Source organism: Ictalurus furcatus, chromosome 2 (assembly GCF_023375685.1).
Source record: "Ictalurus furcatus strain D&B chromosome 2, Billie_1.0, whole genome shotgun sequence".
Classification (NCBI taxonomy): Eukaryota; Metazoa; Chordata; class Actinopteri; order Siluriformes; family Ictaluridae; genus Ictalurus; species Ictalurus furcatus.
Window position 1 is genome coordinate 36,282,464 of NC_071256.1, and position 23,266 is coordinate 36,305,729.

Genomic DNA, 23,266 nt, shown 5'->3' on the forward strand with positions numbered 1-23,266 from the left:
TTGCGGGTTGGCTGTATCGTCGTTATTCCTGTGAGAAGTTGTTGCTAGCGCGGTTACAATGGCGTTTAATAGAATAAACATTTCACCGATCGCACACATAGTGTAAGTGATGGCCAGGTTTCTCATTTAGGTTTCTCCTGAACTCGAGAGTCTAAGTGCTGCTTTTGTCGCTCGGCAATTCCCAGCCGCGTTCATCGTCATAGTAATGAGAAACAGTGGAGAAGCTCAGTTCAATTCAATTCAATTGTTTTATTTGTAGAGCGCTTTTAATAACGGACGTTGTCTCGAAGCAGCTTTACAGAAACATATAAACACAGGATAGAGATTTTAAGTGTGTGAGTTTATCCGTATTGTGCGAGCCCGTGGTGACGGTGGTGAGGAAACACCACCTGAGATGATATGAGGAAGAAACCTTGAGAGGAACCAGACTCAGACGGGAACCCGTCCTCATCTGGGTAACGACGGATAGTGTGAGAGTAAAAGAAAGTTCATTATGGGTTTTATATGAAGTCTGTTTGTTGAACTAGTTGGTGTAAGTTGGTGTTGGTGTAAGTTGGTGCATCTTTAGGTCTCTTTAGGTGGAGAGAAAGCGAGGGCTGCGTGCTGGCACCGCTATCAGCAAGCAGTCCAATGGCATTGTGGGTTATGTAGGAAAATGGCGCAACATGTCCAGGAACGATAAGAAAAAAGTGATCTAAAAAATTCATTCCGAAAGAAATCTTTTACACAATTGCAGATCACGTGTTGTTTATAAATATTAATATGCAAGTCGTTCAGGGTCGATTTTTTTCTCAAAAGTGTGATGGATGAGGAGCGTACAGAGCAGAGCAGAACACACAAGAGGAAATGAAGTGACGAGAGAAGGAGAGAGAATGGGAAAAACGATCGAGTGTCTGTGTGTGTGTGTAAGCTTTGGTGTATTGATCTGATGGAGAAAAAAAACTCATTTCTATTATGGTCTTCTAAGAATCCACTGGTTCATGAGGCTCCTGTTGTTCCCGTGTGAGATGGAATAATAGTGATAAGATTAAGAACAATTAAAGAAGAAGAAAAAAAAATAGATTTTTGTGGGATCAAACCCTTTTATTCCTCTCCCTCCCCCTTTGTCTTTTACTTTTTTCCTTCCTGGAAGTCCATCTGCTTTCCATTTAGGCACAAAATGTGTTTCAGGAGGCCATATTAACACCTCTCTCTCTCTCTCTCTCTCTCTCTCTCTCTCTGTCTTTCATCATTCGCTTCCTCACCCAAGCCTTAACACTCTCTCGTCAGTACACACACAGGTTCCAGATTCCCCCTGTCAGCACTACACAAATAAATAAGCTAACTTTTCTTTACCTACTTTTCACTTCTGCATTCCACAGCGCTCCATCTCAAACAATGACATCACAGCTGGAAGAGGAAAAGGACTGCAGGGGCCTAAAGTGGGACACTTTCCCATGAATGGGCTTAAACCATCCTTGTGTTTCACCTTAGTATATATTATTCTGTCTGGCATATCCCTCTCTGAGATCCCGCCTCCACCCTGTGTGCGCAGAGTTTGCGTGTTCTCCCCATGCTTCGGGGGTTTCCTCCGGGTAACCCCGGTTTTCTCCCTGATCCAGAGACGCTGATCTGATCGACATCTCTAAATTGTCCGTCGTGTGTGAATGTGTGTACGATTGTGCCCTGTGATGGGTTGGCACCCCGTCCAGGGTGTCCCCCGCCTTGTTCCCTGGGATAGGCTCCAGGCTTTTCCTTGACCCTGTCTACACAGATAAGTGGGATAGATAGATGGATGGATGGATGGATGGATGGATGGAAGTCGTTATTACATAGTAATTACAGTTATGCGTATCATTTACGGTTCACTCGAATCCAGTGCGTTTGATCTAAAGCTCACTAACTTAAGAACAAGCATTACCAAACTGCAATCTTAAACAAACTATCGGCATACAAAGTGTGTCGTGTGACAGGTTTGGGTTTTGAGGGTGGAAAATCCAGGAATAAACACTGAACACTCCATAATGACTACAATAAATAGATAAAATGCATATTTATATACACATTTACTAATATCACTGAAGACCCCTATACATAGACCCCTTAGTACACAGTTAAATATACACACATATATACATATATATATATATATATAAATATATATTATATATAAATATAAATATACATATATTTTTACGAATAAATGAGTGTATCGCTGCATTAAATAGCTGGAATGACATGTTCGGGCCTGTTGCCAAAACCAGGCTGTGACGGAACGCACAGAGAGGCGGGGTTATTCTGTAGGCGTGCGCCGGGTTGACCAATCATATTCCAAGATATGGCACGTGGGCTAACAGGCCACGCCTCCTTTCTCCAACACGCTCCTGCACGCTGAAGTTTCAGCAGTCTGGAAGTGGGACAGCGAAGAGGCAGAGCTGGGTTCTGTCACCGGGGGAAAAGTGGCGTTATTGCACTTTATTACTTAAAACAAACAGTTAAATTACTTTTCTTTTGCGCTAGAAGTGGACCGTTTTGTTTGTTTTCTTTCTCAGTTGCTAACTGAGTGAATGACGTTATCGGGAAGTTTTCGGAGAAACAGAGATTTTCGGTATATTTCTTTTCTTTGTTATTGTTATTATTATTAGTAGTGATATATACATATATATATATCTATATATCTATCTATCTATATATATATTAATTACTTTACTGTGTTCGGACAATTCTACGACAGGATGTCGGAAACAAAATGCACTTTTGGATTTTAACTTCAACAGACTCACCTTTTCAGTGCTTGGTTTCCACGGTAACGGAGCGCGCGCCGGGCGGATGTGTGCGCGCCGCCATTTTGCGCACAGGTGCCGCTGTTAAAACAGAACAGAAGTAAAGGGGCTCGTGCGCGGATTTTTGAATGCCTTTGCGGGGAGTTTGCTGGTGGCTGTGCTGCACGCGAGGCTTCCGTTTGCTGGGGCGCGAGCATGGAGGGAGAGAAGAGGAGGAGGAGGAAGAGGAGGAGGAAGAGTCGTTCGAGTTGCGCAATAAGGAGGAGTGCACGCGCCGCCGCGCGCCGGTATGTGAACACATCAGACCGGTTTATAAAAAGTTTGGAGTGGAGCGATATGACGATATAGTATCGATATTTGACGATATATTACCATCATTATTTGTCATTTTTCTGACTATTATATCTATCACGAGGTTCCCGTCACTGTATAAGTCACTTACTGGACATTAGACTCTATTCCTTTTACCATATTTGTCCCAAATTTCTAATTTTTTCCCCTCGTCTGGTTAAGAAACAGTTCATTTGAATATACTTAATATTTCCGTTTACTAAAATAATGTTTGTCAATCATGTCGCAGCAGTCTATACAGGTCAAGACGTTCAATTAAAGTCCCCACGAACTCAAAATGGAAGTTTTTTCCGTCTTTCAGTACGGACATGTCCGCCGTAAGGTTATCTATAAGCGCGTTCAAAACGTACCGCCTCTGTCTACCACCGATACGGATCGACGACTTGATGACGTCATTCTGTACTTCTCATCGGATGTCCTGTCCGATCAAACGCTGCGTAGAATCCGAAGTGTCCCGCACCAGACGTTATAAACATCCATGGTACTAACTGTGAAGTGCGGCTTAGCCCGGGGCTGTGAGGTGAGCTAAACGCTGTGGGCTGTTTTAAAAGAGGGAGGAGAAACTCTATGTCCCGCCCCGACTTCCTGTTTCAGTGGAAGTCGAATAAAGCTGCGAAAAGTCGAAAAAGGCACGTCGCGGAGACGTATGAGTCGTTATTCACTGAAACGATAATACTATAGATGTGTATGTGTTACTTTTACTAACGTTACAGAAGCCTCAATGGCACATACAGGCACAGACCGAGTTTATGAAGTTGCTCAGCGGCGTTTTAAGATCTTAACCGTTTTGTAAATATGGAGTCTGTATTATGTCCTGCCCCTTAATCGTGGTCCTGCCAGAGAGTTAACTTTTGTTCGATTTTGTATGCTGTGTTTATCAGTGGAGGGATTTGTGTTATCCGAAATATCACGACGGAACGTCAGGTAGCCCAAAATCCTCCACCACTTTCACCCGTTTGAGCTGAAACTCTGTCCCAAAAATGTCATTACTTTACCATGCGGAAAGGTGAAACTGCTGACGAAATCCCTTCATGCGTTTTGCTTCACCTTATCCATCTGAACTTGTTGCCATAGCGACCAAACACTCAGCAAACGCGTGTTAGCATGCCAGTGCCGCTAGTCAGTTTGAGTCTTGCAGGACCAGCTGGGCTGGTAGTGTCGCACGGCACATGTGTCGAGTGACAAAAAGAAAAACGAACAAAGCTGTAATTCCAGCACCCAGGGCAGAGGTGCTGCTGCCTGATTGGTTGGCGGCGGATTCGGGTGGGCGTGTTGTTCGCCATGGTTACGCGAGTTAATACCGCGGTGTGTTTACAGGGCAGAGAGTAACACAGGACGGTTAATAAACATCTTAAGATCTTCTATTCTGCTATCTGTGAAGGATTGAACACTCGAATCTGATTGGTCAGAAGGTGTCGATTCGTTTTCTGTAACAGCAGCTCTGACAGTTGTGCAGCACGATGCAAGTCACATGCATCGCAGAAGCGCCACATAATCTAAGACACGTTCTAATCAACGTTTTCATGCTCTGCGATAGCTGTTCACGAGTCCGTCATTTGTCCTGAGCAGTTCAAGAACCCACTGTGCTCCCCAAAAAAAATGCTTTTCCAGCACCTTGTACATATCTTGGACTGTATGACGCCGAGAGCCGTCTTTTCACGCCGAGGGACTCGTACACGACTGTTAGAAAAGGCGCAGACGTTCACCGATGCTCCAGAAGGCGACACGATAAGTTAAGAGCCGGGTGGGGTCGGGGGAGGGGGCGTAAACTTTTGAACAGGATGATCGGTGAGTCAGTCAGGTGTCACCTTTAAACCCTGAGTGTGTGTGCGTGTGTGTGTGTGTGTGTGTGAGATCCGGTTGTGTAACTGCTGGAAAACTGGCACCGGTGGATTTTTCTTCCTAACCGATTCAATCTGCCGTGTCAGTCGAACGCATTACATCATCAGCAGTTTGTGTCCTGATGTAATTTCAACAAAGACTTTTGACATGCTTAGTTATCAAGCCCGGTCCTGGGTGTGTTTACTTCCTGGCTGTTACTCAGTCTAGCCCCACACACACACACACTCTCACACACACACACACACACTCTCTCCAAGAGTGGTCATCTGACATCTAAGGTCATCGTGTTGTTCCCATATAGTCTATGTAAAGGGCCATTGTTGACACGCGGCACTGCTACTTTAGGAGAGTGTGCGCGTGTGTGTGTGCGCGTGTGAGACGGTGTGCTGTATGTAAAAGACTATTAAAGAGGGACAGAAACAAAGGAGACAGAGAGAGACGTGTGTGTGTGTGTGTGTGTGTGAGACGGTGTGCTGTATGTAAAAGACTATTAAAGAGGGACAGAAACAAAGGAGACAGAGAGAGACGTGTGTGTGTGAGGGATAATTAGATTCCGCAGGCGTTAGGCGTGTACAGATGCACTTTTATCATCATATTTACAAATGAGTCACATTTCTGTGTTTTTTTTTTTCTCTCTCTAAACTTACCCAGGGTTATGAACAGAATGATAGGATCGTGTTGTTGGGCTTTGAGACAGACAGACAGACAGACAGACAGACAGACAGACAGTGCAGTAGTGCTCCCTACGTGTGTGGAACTACCAGGCATTTACAGCTCAGTTCCACAAAATCAGCATGCCTCATGGCCCAAAAAGGACGACCTCTGTGTGTGTGTGTGTGTGTGTGTGCGAGCGCGCGCGCTAAGGCGAGCGCTCCAAAGCAAAGCTCAAATCTCAAATCAGACCGTCGTGTGTGTAATCAGTGTTACGATGCGGGTTTTATCCCTGCGAGAGTTTGCAGAGACAGACACGAACATGTCTTTGCTCTCTGACTCACCGAGAGGCTTGTGTGTATGGGCAAACACACGCACGAGCGTACACACACACACACACACACACACACACACACACACTCTGAGTCTTTACTTCACGGAATCCTAAACCTAATCAATAAGCAACTGCCTCAGGAGCTTTTAGGCTGTTTCCTGACGCCTCGGTCAGTCGTTACATCATCCATTCATCATTCTCTCCGTCCTCGTCTCCTTCTTAATCCATCATTCATGCCGCGTCTTCACGAAACCAGCCCGAGAAACGGGTATCGCTCGGAACCAAGCGAGCACATGGGAGCGCTAATATGAATGTATGATTTGTCCACGAACGCATGTTGGCTAACCTCTTTTTTAGCTTTCCTTCTTAGTTCACATCTTACACTCCTCATTAAAAAAGAAAAGGGACTAACGTCGGAGGTTTAGTCGTCCAGGCGCGGAGACGAATTCCGAACGAGCTAGAAACGAAAGCCCAGAAACGCCTAACGGATTACAGAATATCACCAGACCGCGACGTGATACGCCTCGGCGCTGTAACCGTCCGTTCCGAACCCCGCCGCCTGCCGCACTACACACATCCGCCGGAGCTAGCCGGAGTAATAAGCGCGCGTGGATGCACGCATCCGTCCGTTCTCCGTACCGCTTATCCACAGGGTCGCGGGGAGGGGGTGGGAGGAGCCTGGAGCCCATCCCAGGAAACTCGGTGCACAATCACACACGTTCACACGCTACAGACGATTCGGAGACGCCGACGTCGCCGACGACAACGCACGTCTTTGGACTGCGAGAGGAAACCCCCGAAGCACGGGGACAACGCGCAAACTCCGCGCGCACAGGGCGGAGGCGGGATTCGCTCCCCCAACCCCCCGGAAGTGACGTCACTCCGGATGGTTTTAAAACAGATTTGTGGAACGTTAAAGCGAAATAACCCAGCATTAGATTTCTCGCGCTGAAAGTCTGGAGAACGGGACGCGCGTGTCAGTGATAGGTTTTATTAAACCTTTACGTTATTATGCCGTTATTATTATTCGCATCGTTATAAATAAGTTTAGTCCTGGCGTGTAGTCACGACTCATGGTTTATTTACGGCAGCTGCAGGAATTATGGATTATTGATATCTTGGCTGCATCAGCAAACGCAAGCTTCCTCCTAAAGCCAATCAATAGTCCTCATCCGGCTGGACTATTGACCCCAGATCCGCGTAACTCCCAGAAACCGGTCTCGTTATCTCTTACACAACGCTCTGTGGGACTTCTCTATCAGCTAATAGAGTCCAGCTGCAAATATTAGAGCTGTACGAGAGAAGGTTCACTGAAACTAGGACTAGTTCTATCCTGATATAATGATTTAAGGGAATCAGTTAGTGTGTGTGTGAGTGTGTGTGTGCGTATGTGTGTGTGTGTGTGTGTGTGTGTGTGTGTGAGGAGAGTCAGGGGGCCGGTAGTGGCGTTTGGCAGAAATCTGGGAAAGCCCTCTCCGGAAACTTCCTTTCGTGTATTTACACAAAGACCTCTTCCAGTGCAGCCGACCCAACACCGCTCACACACTCCAACAGGTGGTCAGACCCCACAGATGGGTGTGTGTGTGTGTGTGTGTGTGTGTGTGTGTGTGTCCATCCTCTGCTGGGGCTATTAACAGTTTTTGCGTCTGCCACGGGTGACCACAGCCAAGCACACACATCTCTGTCCCTCTAAATACACACCGGTCCTCTGAGATTTGGTGACTTGTGTGTGTGTGTGCGTGTGTGTGTGTGTGTGTGTGTGTGTGTGAGAACGTTCACCTTTATTTTGTCCTTTCACTCAATTCCAGTCACTTTCCCGGTGAGATCGTCAGCCTCAGGCGTCGCTTCGGCTAACGGAGAGTAGCGTGTGGAATAACGAGGAATAAATATCGGCACCCATCAGGAAATATGTCGATACGCACTGCTGATTTGACGTTCGATTTGTCCCTGAGACTGAGCCCGTCGAGCCCCCCGCCCCCCCCCCAACACCACCACTACTCTCAGTGTCTTATTTTAGCTCTGGAAGGCCTCCCTTACTCATTCTGGCTTTTCCATGTTTTTGAAGAAATACAAAACCCCCCTTTTTTTTTCCCCCTAGACGTTTTTCTCTGCATCTTGAAGGTGTTACGATGGCACCGGAGCGCCGCACCCGCTGCAGCTGTTAGCATGATGAGCAGGGCATCATGGGAAAGAAACCCAAAGCGTCTTCCGGCACGAAGCGGACGGTGAAAACGCCGTGACGCCGCTCTCCGTTCCCAAATTTCCGTTGGGAATTCTCGCTCGAATTGCCGTTTTAAGCTCAGCGTCGAGTTAAATAAACCGATTCCCCGAGTAGCGTTTATGTCTTAGGAATTATTTTTCCCCCTTGTGTGTATGCCCTTTCTGGTCCACTGTTGCGACGTAACACTTGAACCAGAAGCTCTGGAGCCGAACCAACGTTTAATTGTAAAAACGAGTTCCAGCGAGAGAAAAAAAAATCAAATAAAAAAAGCACACGAGACCGAGTGGGAAAAGCGGCGTCAGGAGCGAAACCATGCCAGTAATGAAACGTTAATGGAAAAAAAGTGGAGTCTGGTTAGTCCCACCTTTCCACACACACACACACACACACATCTGCTCCAGAGGCCCAAGGTTGGCAGAGTGGAGGCATTTCCGCCCGTTTTACTCAGCCCCGGTCTCCTGGGAGAAGGAAACAGAAGTGAAGCAGGGAACGAAGCCATCACTGCATCTCCTGTCCGGATGAATCATTACGCTCATGCTCGTGCCAGGACCAAACGCCCGCTGCCAGGCCTCGGGATCACACGCCATCCCGAGCGCACTATCTTTATCCTCATCAGAGCACCCTCTACAGGTTTAAAAATCCACCATGTCCATCTTTATATTTAACGCCGTGGTCCTCAGGGGCATCCGAGATTCATTTAACGATTCGATTCCGTTGCGAGTCTTGGTTTGTACTTCTTCTTCTTCTTCTTCTTCTTCTTTCGTTCTGACACGTTTCCTACATTACCCACAATGCCGTGCTGATAGTCGCGCCAGTGCGGTCCGCTTACTTTTACCTAACGAGAGCGACGCAGCGGCCCTTTAGTCCGTCCAGCGCTCTCACGTCTTCATCTACAGACGCTTCAACATCCGGAGCTAGCCGAGTCGACTCTCTAGCGTAACTCGGCACGTCACCGTCATACAGCCGCATTGCATTCTAGGACGTCGAGTCCAAAATATATGATCTGACGCTGGATCTATTATCTCGTTAATCAGTCTGTTCACGAGGGGTCGTCCCCCCATCCTCAAAGTTTCATCCCTTTGAATGAAACCCGTCGCCGAGTTCCATTTTTAATCTTAGATTTAGCGACAAAGCCATCGTTCATATTCGAAAGCAAAGAGGAAAAAGCTTCATTCATAAAGGAGGTGACGGGTGGAAGGTTTCTGACCGTCTTTCCTGCTGAGCCTGCCCGGCATTTACTGCTCCTCTACGCCCTGGTTAAACATTGACTCTTATTAACACACACACACACACACACACACACACACGCTTGTGTCCTTCACTGCCACAACACACAGCTTCTTTCATCTGATTCTCTTTTTACTGTCTTCCTGCTCTGTCAGGGCCTTAAACATAAAGGTAGAGCTAGTACTGTGTGTGTGTGTGTGTGTGTGTGTGTGTGTGTGTGTGTGAGCGTGAGTGAGTACACTAAAATTAGCAGGCCTAGTCGTAAAACGTGGAAGGTGTGCTTCTTTTGAAATGTCATCAGTTTGAAAATAGCACCGTCGGTTGTTTAGGAAATTGTATCCGCAGACGTCTCGGTACCGTTGCGTCCCCGTTAGACAAAAGTCTTGTTATATAAAAGGCAGTCGTTTACCCAATTAACACGGATACAATTTGACGTTCTCCCCCAATTTTTAGCCCAGCTCCCTCTCCAATTTTTTTGCCATTGCTAATTCCTGCCCTCTAGTTAAATCTCCCCTACAAACCAGGGACGGAGAATGCTAGGCCAGCTGAAAACTCAGCCGGATCACTCGTCCGCATACACGAGCTCACAGACGTCTAGGATTGGATAGCGCCGTTCTGATTGACAGGAGAGAGAGAGAGAGAGAGCGAGGGTGAGACGGAATCAGAAAATACTACTTTTAAAGGTCTGCATTTTAACATACAGTCCCTTCCAAAAGTATCGGAACAGCACGGCCAATCCTCCGACACAAAGGGAAAACGCAGCAGTTTGGTGGGTCGCCTATACTTTTGCTCGGTCGGGTGGTCCGATACAAAGCGTGCTGTGTTTTACGTTAGAATGTAAGATCTTATTATCATATCGGCTGATTTATACGTCGTTATTATAGTTTGTAACCGGAGCGATGAGACGTCGTACAGAAGAAGGACTCGATGTTGGTGAGCGATTCTTATTGACGTCAGAACGAGAGGACGAGCCAGAACGCTTCTGGTGGACTCTTTGACCTTTAACCTCCTGACCTCCTGTTTCGGATTGTGGATATGTCAGGACCCTGAAACATGACACACGCTGGACATTGAGGAGTGTGTGAAAGGTCAGAGTGGTTAAGGGGGGTAGTGTTGAGGGAGCGTGAAGGAGGGTCATTTTACAGCCCGATCAATTCTGATATCGTCCCAGTGAGCGCGCCAGATGGACGCGGTGTTGCCAGAGCATACCAGCCAGTACCGGGAAATCACTGGCAGGCCTGGCACAAGTGGTGAAGGGGTGTGTGTGTGTGTGTGTGTGTGTGTTGGGGAGGGAGTGCTTTAGGAAGATCAGGCAATCAGCCTGGAGAGGAGAAGTGTGGGCTTTTGAGAATGATCTTCCCTGTAATTTTCCAGGAAATCACCCTCAGGCTTAATCATTCTAGTTGCTAAATCTGGCAAACGCACTCTGTGTGTATGTGTGTATGTGTGTGTTGACTGACAAGAACCAGTGAGATTTGACCTCCAAACGCAAATTCACTCAAGTGGTACCTTCGGACTGCACCTGCCAGTCAGAAGTAGAACAGCGGTGTGTGCTGACGTGGTCGGTCTTTTGCGTTGCAGGTGGATACACTCGATACAAACGCTTTCTGTTCCCGCCGGCCTGTCCACGTCCCCTCCTCGAATTTCACCTGAGGGTGTGTTGATTCTTTTGGCAACCACCGCCAGGACGTACACCACACTTCCTTCCGAAATTGCTCTAAAATGTGCACATGTGTAAAAACGTGTGCACGAGGGTTTGGGACAAGCCTCCATTGTGTGCCATGGAGTTTAAAAAAGTAAACGAGCATGGAGCGAAAAGAGTGTAGCACTGAAAATAGAGTATAGTGGTGCTGGTTCTCTTTTTTTTTTTTTGCACAACATAAGAGTGAATGGTGTGAGAGGGTAGTGCGTTGTGTAACATGGTAGTGTATGATGTAATAGGGTAGTGCATTGTGTAACATGGTAGTACATGGTGTAATAGGGTAGCGTGTGGTGTAACATGGTAGTACATGGTGTAATAGGGTAGCGCGTGGTGTAACATGGTAGTACATGGTGTAATAGGGTAGCGTGTGGTGTAACATGGTAGTAAGTGGTGTAATAGGATAGTGTGTGGTGTAATAGGGTAGCGTGTGGTGTAACATGGTAGCACATGGTGTAATAGGGTAGCGCGTGGTGTAATAGGGTAGCGTGTGGTGAAACATGGTAGTACATGGTGTAATAGGGTAGCGCATGGTGTAATAGGGTAGCGCGTGGTGTAATAGGGTAGCGTGTGGTGTAACATGGTAGTACATGGTGTAATAGGGTAGCGCGTGGTGTAATAGGGTAGCGTGTGGTGTAACATGGTAGTACATGGTGTAATAGGGTAGCGCATGGTGTAATAGGGTAGCGTGTGGTGTAACATGGTAGTACATGGTGTAATAGAGTAGCGCGTGGTGTAATAGGGTAGCGTGTGGTGTAACATGGTAGTACATGGTGTAATAGGGTAGCGCATGGTGTAATAGGGTAGCGTGTGGTGTAACATGGTAGTAAGTGGTGTAATAGGATAGTGCGTGGTGTAACATGGTAGTACATGGTGTAATAGGGTAGCGTGTGGTGTAACATGGTAGTAAGTGGTGTAATAGGATAGTGCGTGGTGTAATAGGGTAGTGTGTGGTGTAACATGGTAGTACATGGTGTAATAGGGAAACGCGTGGTGTAACATGGTAGTACATGGTGTAATAGGGTAGCGCGTGGTGTAAGAGGGTAGTGCATTGTGTAACATGGTAGTACATGGTGTAATAGGGTAGCGCGTGGTGTAAGAGGGTAGTGCATTGTGTAACATGGTAGTACATGGTGTAAGAGGGTAGCGCGTGGTGTAAGAGGGTAGTGCATTGTGTAACATGGTAGTACATGGTGTAATAGGGTAGCGCGTGGTGTAAGAGGGTAGTGCATTGTGTAACATGGTAGTACATGGTGTAATAGGGTAGCGCGTGGTGTAAGAGGGTAGTGCATTGTGTAACATGGTAGTACATGGTGTAAGAGGGTAGCGCGTGGTGTAATAGGGTAGTGCATTGTGTAACATGGTAGTACATGTTGTAATAGAGTAGCGCGTGGTGTAAGAGGGTAGTGCATTGTGTAACATGGTAGTACATGGTGTAAGAGGGTAGCGCGTGGTGTAAGAGGGTAGTGCATTGTGTAACATGGTAGTACATGGTGTAAGAGGGTAGTGCGTGGTGTAATAGGGTAGTGCATTGTGTAACATGGTAGTACATGTTGTAATAGAGTAGCGCGTGGTGTAAGAGGGTAGTGCATTGTGTAACATGGTAGTACATGGTGTAAGAGGGTAGCGCGTGGTGTAATAGGGTAGTGCATTGTGTAACATGGTAGTACATGTTGTAATAGAGTAGCGCGTGGTGTAAGAGGGTAGTGCATTGTGTAACATGGTAGTACATGGTGTAAGAGGGTAGCGCGTGGTGTAATAGGGTAGTGTAATGCATTGTGTAACATGGTAGTACATGGTTTAAGAGAGTACTGCACAGTGTGAGAGGGTAGTGCATAGTGTAACATGGTAGTACATGGTGTAAGAGTATAGTGCACAGTGTAAGGCTCTTCATCTCCCTCCACTGGCTTCCTGTAGCCGCCCGTATCAAATTCAAGGCCTTGTTGCTCACGTACAAGACCTTGTCTGGAACAGCACCGCCCCACCTCCACACTCCTTGAAGTTTATGTTCCCTCACGCAACCTGCGATCGGTTACCGACCGACGCCTGGTAGTGCCTACTCAGCGAGGCATGAGGTCCCTTTCCAGAACCTTCACACTGACTGTCCCTCAGTGGTGGAATGAACTTCCAACCTCAACCCGGACAGCAGAATCTGTCACTTATCTCCAAAAAAACGGCTAAAGACCCACCTCTTCGGTGAGCACTTAACTATAACCCCTAAGTAACCCTAACTAAGTATTTTTTTTCCTGAATACGGTTGGAAGGTCTTTTTTAGGTGGGAGATACAGGCTTCATGTTTATTTTCCTGCACAGTGTGCTTGATTGAACTGATTGGCCAAAAGCCAAAAATGTGCAGCGTTCCGGAAACCGCTAACCTTCAACAAAGCGGTGAATCTTAAGCACAAACGCTGTTTGCCTGTGGTTAGTCGCTTTAAGCTGCTTCACACCGTTTGACCTGAAAAGAGCCCCAGCTGCAGATGGAATCGCTCTGTCTTTCCTTCCTTCCTCTCTCACTCTCCTTAAAGAGCAAGCGGAAGGGAAACGGACGCGGAGGAATGCGCTGAAGAATCCGGACGTCCGTTCCCAAACCCGACATGCCACCGTGCATCCTCAGCAGCATTTTTACACTTATTCTTTTTGGCAGACGACTTTTACAAGCGAAAAGACACGTTACAAGCGAAAGAGGACAGAGGCCAAGCACAAAGCTGATACGTTCTCGCTCAAGGGCCCGACTCTGGCTCTCTGGTAGATCTTGGATTGGCCTCACCGCCTTGTGGTCACTAATAGAGAACTTTGACGGCGCTCCGACTGCTTCCCTCACTGGCAACGGTACAATCCAGTACAGGTCAGGTCTGTTTTTAAGTGTCGAATCCAGAATCCGGAGATGCCAAATTGTACAGTTTAGTCTGGAGTCACATGAAAGACTTTTGGCGGCGCTTATTTTGGCTTCCGACGTAATCTATATCAAATTGGACCTGTGGATTGACAAGCCTCGGGCTTGTGAGCCGATAGAAACCGAGTGGGCGGGCTTGTGGTCTCTTTGGTCCCTAAAAATTGGAGGAACTCTTCCACCAGACTCGCTGTTTTCTTACTAAAAAAAAAAAAGCCACCAAATCCACCAACATGTGCAAGGGCTTTTTATGGTTGAAATGTATTTAATTCTCTCCGCGTGCTTGGATTTTCTTGTTTGAATATCGACACCTCGGCGAATCCGACTCGGAGTCGCTCAGTCCTTCAGAGATACCCGCACATTATATTTATCAGTCGGTGAGCGGTAATTAAATGCCGCGATGCAGATCGACCTCAGCAGAGTACGAGCTAATGCGGGGTCGCTTTCCCGGGTTTCTTCGTCGACGGACTCCTTTTCAGCCCGAAATTCACCGTGGTAATCCACCGTGACATGTTTCCCCTCGAAGCAAACCGATTCCGAAATCTCCCCCGTCTCTTTCGAGTTCCTCTTTGAACGCATGTCGATTATCTTGTAGTTATTGCTTTTCTCAAACAGAGGAAGTTTGCCGTGAAGTCACTGGCAGAACAGGGGAAACTGAAGTGAAGTCACAGGCACGACACTGTACTCGCCGTCACTCTGCATAAACGAAAAAAACACACACACACACACACACACACATCAGAGAGGAGATTTGTGCTGACGTAGGCCGTGGTAGAGGAGTTCCACGAAGAGAAATGTGAGAGTTTATTCGTTAGATTAGAACTCTTTGAACTGGAAACCAGGTGGACTTTGAGAGGTTCTGCTGTTTCTCCGGAATGTTACAAACGTGCTAAAGACTTCCCCTGGTCTTCCGTGGGAGTGCTGAACAGGGGCTTTCTGCTGTGTCCAGTAAAATCTGCTACTTCCTTTTTACAGATTATATCACATATGTACAGAGTTCACATCAGGAAGTGTGCCTTCATCGGAACAGTCGTTTTCGATTGGATTAAAACTGAACGTCAGTAGTTTTTTGGGGGTTTTTTTGTCTTGTTTCACTTATTTGGACTCGCGGTGGAATACTCGCAGTTTTTCTTCAGTCAGATAAGGAGATGCTCTCTGGATTGGACGTGGGAAACAAGACTCTGGACTGAACATCAGATCAAAAGAAGTCTGACTTGTAGGTACTCCCTAGACTTAAATCCACTTTTGCTTAGATAAACCAAGAGGTATGCTTTGATAAACGCCAGCTTTCAGTAGTTAGATCAGACGATACTCTCCGAGCTAAACACGACGTTTATTCTGGACCGGACCCCGGATCCGAAGTGTGAGAACTGCAGGTCGGGTCCGGCGTTAAAGAGGTAGGCTTTCTGGACCGAACGGCGTTCTTTGATTTGAAGATATTACGCTCTGAGGAGTTAGATCAGATTCTTTCTGGACCGAACGGCATTGTTTAATTTGAAGATATTACGCTCTGAGGAGTTAGATCAGATTCTTTCTGGACCGAACGGCATTGTTTAATTTGAAGATATTACGCTCTGAGGAGTTAGATCAGATTCTTTCTGGACCGAACGGCATTGTTTAATTTGAAGATATTACGCTCTGAGGAGTTAGATCAGACTCTTTCTGGACCGAACGGCATTGTTTAATTTGAAGATATTACGCTCTGAGGAGTTAGATCAGATTCTTTCTGGACCGAATGTTAGTCATGAGGAAAAAAAAAAAACGTTATCATGAGAAATATTCTCAGCTGTATATTCTCAGGAACAAGCGCTGTTTATTTCTTTTAAAGGTCTAGACAAGGAGACGCTGTCTGATCTGGACACTGGGCGTCTGTTTTAAAGAATTAGACAAAGTAGCGGGCTAAGCGCTATAGTTTTACGAACGGTTGTAGACTTTATTTCAGAGACGTAGATTAGGACTGTTCTAGACTGGAAAGAATTTCTGAGAAGATTGACCATGAGACACTCTCTGGATCGGACGCCTTTGTTCATTGTGAGGATTTCGACAAGGAGACGCCGTCTGATCTGATCAAACACCGCCGTTTATTTGAAGTAATTTGCTCGGGTTCTTTCCGGACACCCGGTTTCGAGAAGTTCGAGGTACTTTGAGGAGTATCAGGAAAAAAACATTCTCAAGTGTATTCTCTGGACCAAACATCTTTGTTTATTATAAGGCTTTAGACAAGGAGACACAGTCTGATCTGAACCATGTCTGAACCATAGCTTACTAGGTTTAAATATTAAAATTGTACTGTGGCAGTTGTACTGTATACGGTGCCATGATACTCTACACACAGAAACCCAACAGGACCCCGACTAATCTTCAAATAAAAGAATTTCCATTTGTTTATACCTGTTGAAAATGTCAGATAAGCGGTTGAAATGGAACGCCCGTGTATTGCTAGAAACGGTTAAGGAGTTAGATAACCAACTTAGTTCAAAAACTGGACTAGTCCAGAACGGTTCTAGACGGTTAAACCCGGGAAATGTTCTGGACTCTCAACTGGGGGAAAGCCGAACAAGTGTAACTAGAAAAAATATTCGAAAAAAGAGTGGATTGAGGAATTAGACCTGTACAGCAGCTCTGGACTTTTTTTTTTTTTTTTTTTTTTTTTTAGACCGTTAGACTGGAACGAAGCAGGGGAAAGTCTCACGACTGGATAACATTTCTGAGAAGATGTTATCTGAGGTGACCATGAGACCATGTCTGGGCTGAACATCATTGTTTATTTGAAGCATTTAGACAAGGAGACGCTATCTGATCCGATCCCTGTCGATTGTTTTAAAGAATTAGATTAGAAGAAACACTAGTGGACTGAATGCTAGTCGGAGGAATGTTAGACCCGAAGAAGAGTTCTGGATTTTTATTTTATTGTATTTTATTTTATTTTATTTTATTTTATTTATTTATTTTTATTTATTTATTTATTTAACGTTTCGAATTATGAGACGCTGTCTGATCTGATCCGATCACTGAAGTTTCTTCTGAGGAATTAGATCAGACGATGCGTCTAAATGAAACGAGGAGAACAACTAGTGGACTGAACAGCAGTTCTTGGAATCGGACCAAAAGAACAGTACTGGGCTTCATTCTTTTCCAGAATATTCTAGACTTATAAACCATGACAGAGTTTGACCATGTGACCAACGAGGCTCTGTCTTGAACTGTGGGTTTTAGGTGAGATATTCTTCAGGTGTATAATCTGGACTGAACACTTGCTATCTGATCTGATTAACACACCGCGGTTGTATTTTGAGGGATTTGATCGGAAGATTGTTTCTAAACTGGAGCTGAAGGTTAGACCAAGGACACACTCATTTTATGAATTTTAGACCGGAAGAATGGTTCTGGACTAGGAAAATACTCTGTAGAGAATGTAAACTGAGACCTTTTTTTTTATTTTTTTCATCTTGACCGAACACCAGTGTGTTTTTTAACGAGTTAGACAAACAGACGCAGTCTAATCTGATCTGATCCGATCTGATGAGGAGTTTGATCAGAAGATTATTTCTAAACTGAAACCAGTTTTATGAGAAACTCGTTTTAGGAGGTAGACCAGAAGAACGGTTTGGACTTTTTTAAAAAATAAAAACCAAAAAAAAAAAAAAAACCGCTACAGTTAGACTTCGGAAAATATTCTGGACCGAACCAGCGTTCGCGTTTGTAAATCCTTCTCTGAGAAGATCGGTCTCGCGGGACTGAGCAGCATTGTTTATTTTGACGATTTAGCCGAACCCAATCTGGTTTGGTGTTTGTTTCGAGCAGTTAGATCTAGATTGACGAGCATTTCTGAGGAATTAGCGTGAACGATTGAACTCCAGGAGACTCAGATCTGTTTCTTTCCTGCTCTACAGGGCCAACTGGAAGTGACTCTTTCTCAGCCGGCTCGATCAGCCAATGGCACGCCCAGGTGAGTTCACCTCATTTATTGTTCCATCGAGGCTGAAACTTTACGGCGCACACTTACCCAGCCAGCTCGAGAGCGCACGAGAGGCTGTGGGATCACGATGCGAAGGTTTTTACGACTAAACGCGGGCCAGAAATGGTTTTTGTCATGTGATTTCTTTGGACAATGAAAGTAAGAGGTGTAGAATTTCCCTGCTTTGCTGCGGGACTCGCTTTCAACCTCTGAAAATCTCCAACTTCCTTTTTGAGTGACAGATAAAACAACCACATGACGTATTAGACAATATTACACACGCACACACACACATGCGCGCGCGCGTTTTTACAAAAAGCGGTCGCACCATATGACACTTATTTCACTCAGACATACGTTTAAATGTTTAACGTGTAGATTCAGACAGTTACTCGTTCTGAACTGGCATTTTAAGACTGTAAGTACATTAATATACACACATGTACACACACACACACACACACACACACACACATTCTCTCCTTCATAGGACAGGAGCTGTAGATTACAGAAATTTAAATAAATCATGTCACAGATTCAATAGTGTTGCCAAGGTGTGTGTGTGTGTGTGTGTGTGTGTGTGTGTGTGTGCGCGTGTGTGTGTGTGTGTGTAAGAAAGTGAAGCCAGACAGGATATCCAGCACGTAGACTCAGTTAGTGCATGGTGAGTCAGGGTGTTTAACGGCCAGCAGAGGTGAGTGGATAAGTTACTGTACACACTTAACACACACACACACACACACACACACAAGTACACATGCATACACGCGTCCTTTTGCTCTCTGCTCCTTGGCTTCTCTGTGGAATGCTCTGGCACGGCTCTTAAGTAAACAGCGGTATTTTTAGTACGGGTCGAACAGAGCCTTTCTTAATCACTGTCTCCCCGTATTCCCACCATCCCCGAGTGAGAGAAAGATAGACAGGAAAAGACAGACGAGAGAGAGAGACAGGGGTTTTAAAAAAGGCATTCATAGATAGTGGGCGGAGATTACAAATTTACCTACCAGTACCCTAACATGTTTCTCGTCATAAAACTGCTGAGTAAAGTGTCTCTGCAGGACAGAACAGGACCTTTCTAGGTCACGTACACATTTTTAACACGATTATCTCCCAGGGAAAAAAAGGGGAAGCATTTGGTATGAAGGCCAATCAGTTGCGTAATAATCGTTTAAATAGAAGAATATACGTTATGCTGAATTTCTGAATCCACCCGAACGTGAAGAACACAGAGCTGTTGCTCAATGAAGGATTACAAAATTCTGTAAATAACTACTTAAAAATATCTTTTTTAAATTTAATCAAGACTTTATTTTCTGTTTTTGGTCATCAGTCCAAATATCTAGAACATATCGCTGTTAACATGGCATGTTTGTTTCACTTCTTGTAGGTGTGTCGATTTAGAATCACTTACAATTGAATTGCACTGTAGGTGAGTCGATTCAGAATCGCTTGCAATCGAATTGCACTGTAGGTGAGTCGATTCAGAATCGCTTGCAATCGAATCGCACTGTAGGTGAGTCGATTCAGAATCGCTTGCAATCGAATTGCACTGTAGGTGTGTCGAATCAGAATCAATTGCAATCGAATCGCACTGTAGGTGAGTCGATTCAGAATCGCTTGCAATCGAATTGCTCTGTAGGTGAGTCGATTCAGAATCGCTTCCAATCGAATTGCTCTGTAGGTGAGTCGATTCAGAATCGCTTGCAATCGAATTGCACTGTAGGTGAGTCGATTCCAATCGAATTGCACTGTAGGTGAGTCGATTCCGAATCGCTTGTAATCGAATTGCACTGTAGGTGAGTCGATTCAGAATCACTTTCTCACTATAGTCAAATTACGTGATAGGTGAGTCGATTCAGAATAATTTTCTCACTGGAATTAAATTACACTGTAAGTAAGTCTATTCAGAATCATTTTCTCACTGCAATCAAACTGTGCTGTAGGTGAGTTGATTCAGACTGATTTTCTCACTGCAGTCAAATAACACTGTAAGTGAGTCGATTCAGAATCATTTATCACTGTAATCAAACTGTGCTGTAGGTGAGTCAATTCAAATTGCTCTGTACGTGAGTCGATTCAGAATCACCGACACACCAACAGTAGAGTCAGTGATTCCTAAATATAAAAGTTGTCACGATATCCTTGATATTGCAGAAATGTGTATTGTGACATAACTTATAACAATATTGGTAATATATCATCATATCACCCAGCCCACATAGGGTGTAACATAATGGTGGTGAACCTACACAGTGCACTTCATTCCCAATAAAACACCATCTGAGATTCAGCCACAATAGACGAGGAACTCTATCTGTTTTCGGACAAAAGCTTTGTTATATACAAGCAAAGAAACACGAATACATAATTATACAAGAATACGTAAGAAGATAATTTGTGTACAAATTGAGCTCTCCAGGATCTTTGATAATATGCAGGTCTGTGTTTAGGCTGTTGTTTTAATAAGTGCAGATTTGTTGTGGAAAACAGCTGGAATACGGCGATGTTCTCGGTTTAGCTAGAATTCGGGAGAGCAGAGGGAGAGGTTATGTGTAAAAATCACAGCTGGGGCTCATATTGACCCACGGCTGCATGACGGTGGTGGAGGAGGAGGAGGAGGAGGAGGAGGAGGAGGAGTGGTAGTAGTAAGGTGGGGGAGGTGAACAAAGCCCGAGCCCACTCTCCCTGCCTGCAGCCGCCCACTCGTTTCCCAGAGTCCTCGGCAGCGCCGTGTCGCCCGCGAGGGGCCCGCGAGGCGACTTCCTGTCAGAGAGCGACGGCAAAGCAGGAAGCAATTTGTCATGCAGGAGCAACGCGCACAGGGAACGTGGACCGCTCCGAACCGAAACATGGCACTCTTAAAAGGACACGGGTGAGAAGGACAGGAACGGGCACTTGCACGACGAGAACAAACGAGCGACGCAGAGAACACAAGCTCGCCACCTCGTTTTTTTGGGAAGTGAAAGCAAATGGAAAATCCTCCACAGTCCATATAGATCCCGAACACCTTTCACCCTTCCTCCCCCATACATCTCTCTCTCTCTCTCTCTCTCTCCCTTTCTCCTCCACCATCCAGCATGAAATCTGAGCGATATTAATGCTGCCAGAGCTGTAAAGTTGTGGTTTGTGCGTCTTTTCTCTTTGGAGTGGAGCACACGCTAAGCAGAACCATATGTGCGCCCCATATGAACAGGAAACTGCTGGAAATAAAGAAAGAAGGGAGGAGGCGCAGGGTGGAAGAGGAGGGAGCGAGTCTAGGTTCTGTGTACCCGCTGTAAACTCGGTGTCTCTGTTTAGTCAGTAACTAGAGCACGTTACTGACCCAGTTTTTCATTATTGGACACACACACACACACACACACACACACACACACACTAATTAATGCTTAGCTTCGAAAACAGCAGCTCTTCCTATTTAAGCCTCCAACACACATTGAATACAAAATGGCTTCCTAATCACATAATCTAGTCGATCATGTTGAATTCTTCATTCTGATTGGTCGGAAAGTGTTGTTTAACGTTCGTTAATAGCAGCTCTGAGAGCAGGCCGTAAACGAGTCAGTAATGTGCTCGTTCGAATATGTTTATGGTGTAAACGTTGCTATGGGACATAGGAAACGTCGATACGGTGACGTTTTCTTTACGGAAGGAGTCTCCGGTGTCAGTGCTCTGTAGGATTTTGCGAGCGCAGACATCCGCGCGGCGATCCCGCAAACTACGTAATATTCACGTTTACCGACGAACATCGCTGCGAAAGGCGGCGCGAAACAATTTTGCGCAATTTTGCCAGTTCAAGTCGGATAGATTTTAAAAAGCACAAAAAAAAAAACTCCAAATGAAACATATTTGGCTCGGGAAAGTCACGGGAAAGTTTTCCCGACCGAGAACATCGCGCTTTCTGGTTTCTCTGGAACATGACAAGCGGCGTGGGGTTTTATTCGTTTATTTCTCGTCTTAACGTCCGAAGAATAGAAAGCGACCGGTGAGGGAACGGCTGCCATTAAACGAAGCCATTAAAGGGTCGAAGGTCACCGGGCAATGCTCGGAGACCTCTGCAGGTAGTGTGTGGACACGGGTGTACGTTTATACAGAGCGCCGTGACGTAGCGGGATTATTACACGTTGCTCAACGCTAACGGTTTAATTGTCGAGCTGTTGATAGAGATCAGACTTGAGCCCTTCATGACCATGCGTCACCGTTTAGAATTAGACCCGTCCAAGCCAAGCAGCGCCCGGTCTAATCGTTAACGACAGCGTCGTTTAACGCGTCGCATTTTTTTCCGGAGCCGCGTCTTATTCATCGACCAGCCGCGTGTCGGGTAAAAGCTCAGGCCCTCACTGAATCGTCTGAAGGCCACCACGTCTGCACATCACGCTCGGCCTTTAAAAAAACAACAGAACAAACACACACTCAGGCCTGGCCCCGATTTTATCAGGCTTCAAAGGCGTGGACATGTTTTTTTTTGTTTTTTTTTAATAGAGCGGACACACGTATATCGGTATATAACCGTGTGTGCGGATTCAGCTTACAATAGTCGATTGTGTTTGCGTGTTATCAGTCAGTCGCACATTCAAACCGAAGTCCAGCGCCGTTTAGACAGACAAGCGTGTCGGGAAAAAGGTCAGAGGTCGGCACGGAGCGGGAGGTTTTTCTGAGTGCGCACGCTGATAATCGGTTACGACACGGAAGGAATAAAAAACGCAAAAGGCAACCGTGTCAAGATCCTTTCTTCCTCCACACTTTGGCCTCTCCATCACTTTGGTAGAGGTTAGCCTCGCGTGACGTTACGTAGCTTCTTTGTGTGACAGAGAAAGCGTAAACGGAAAACATCCCGACTGTTCCAAAGTCCTGACACTGGAGACTCCTTCCATGAACGTTCAGTAAACATCTCCGTACGGAAAACTTCACCACATCGACTACCACACGACGTTTTTATTTTGTTCAACAACAGCACGTTCGTTATTATGTTTAGCATCCGGCATGTCCCCGGGCGAGGCCGCTACCGCGGAAACGCTAACGTATTGGAACTACCGTCAGAGCTGCAGTTATAGAAGACGAAGCCATACCGTCTAACCAATCAGCGCTGTGGTAGGAATTGCACACAATGGAAACCAGTGGTATCGTTAGCGGTGTCGCTACGCTCGAGTACGACGCAGAAAGCATCTGTCTTCTAAAGTGTCCTGTCAAAATATGAAGCACAAACTGTTGTTTTTTTTTTTTTTTAGTCTCCGTTATGGGACGGCGAGATAGAGTATAGACTAGACTGTTGTGCGTCTGTGGCCTAGACAGCGGTTAAAAGCATCCGAGCTCAGTCTTTATCAGCTCTCAAGC

At 45.8% G+C, this 23,266-nt stretch overlaps 1 protein-coding gene across 7 annotated transcripts in view; it reads left to right on the forward strand.

Moving 5' to 3' along the window:
- The first annotated feature begins 2,338 nt into the window (after positions 1 to 2,338).
- plekhh3 (pleckstrin homology, MyTH4 and FERM domain containing H3) overlaps positions 2,339 to 23,266 on the forward strand; it is a 41,246-nt gene continuing 20,318 nt past the window's right edge. Inside the window, exons 1-3 of one of the 7 annotated variants that reach the window (XM_053617278.1) lie at positions 2,339 to 2,587; positions 17,871 to 17,926; positions 18,551 to 18,629. Coding sequence is in view for 3 of the 7 variants with exons in the window: in XM_053617249.1 (XP_053473224.1) it covers positions 2,891 to 3,049; positions 17,871 to 17,926 (215 nt within the window). In the remaining 4 variants the exon portion in view is untranslated. The other 6 variants (XM_053617270.1, XM_053617249.1, XM_053617242.1 and 3 more) reach the window with 6 other exon arrangements.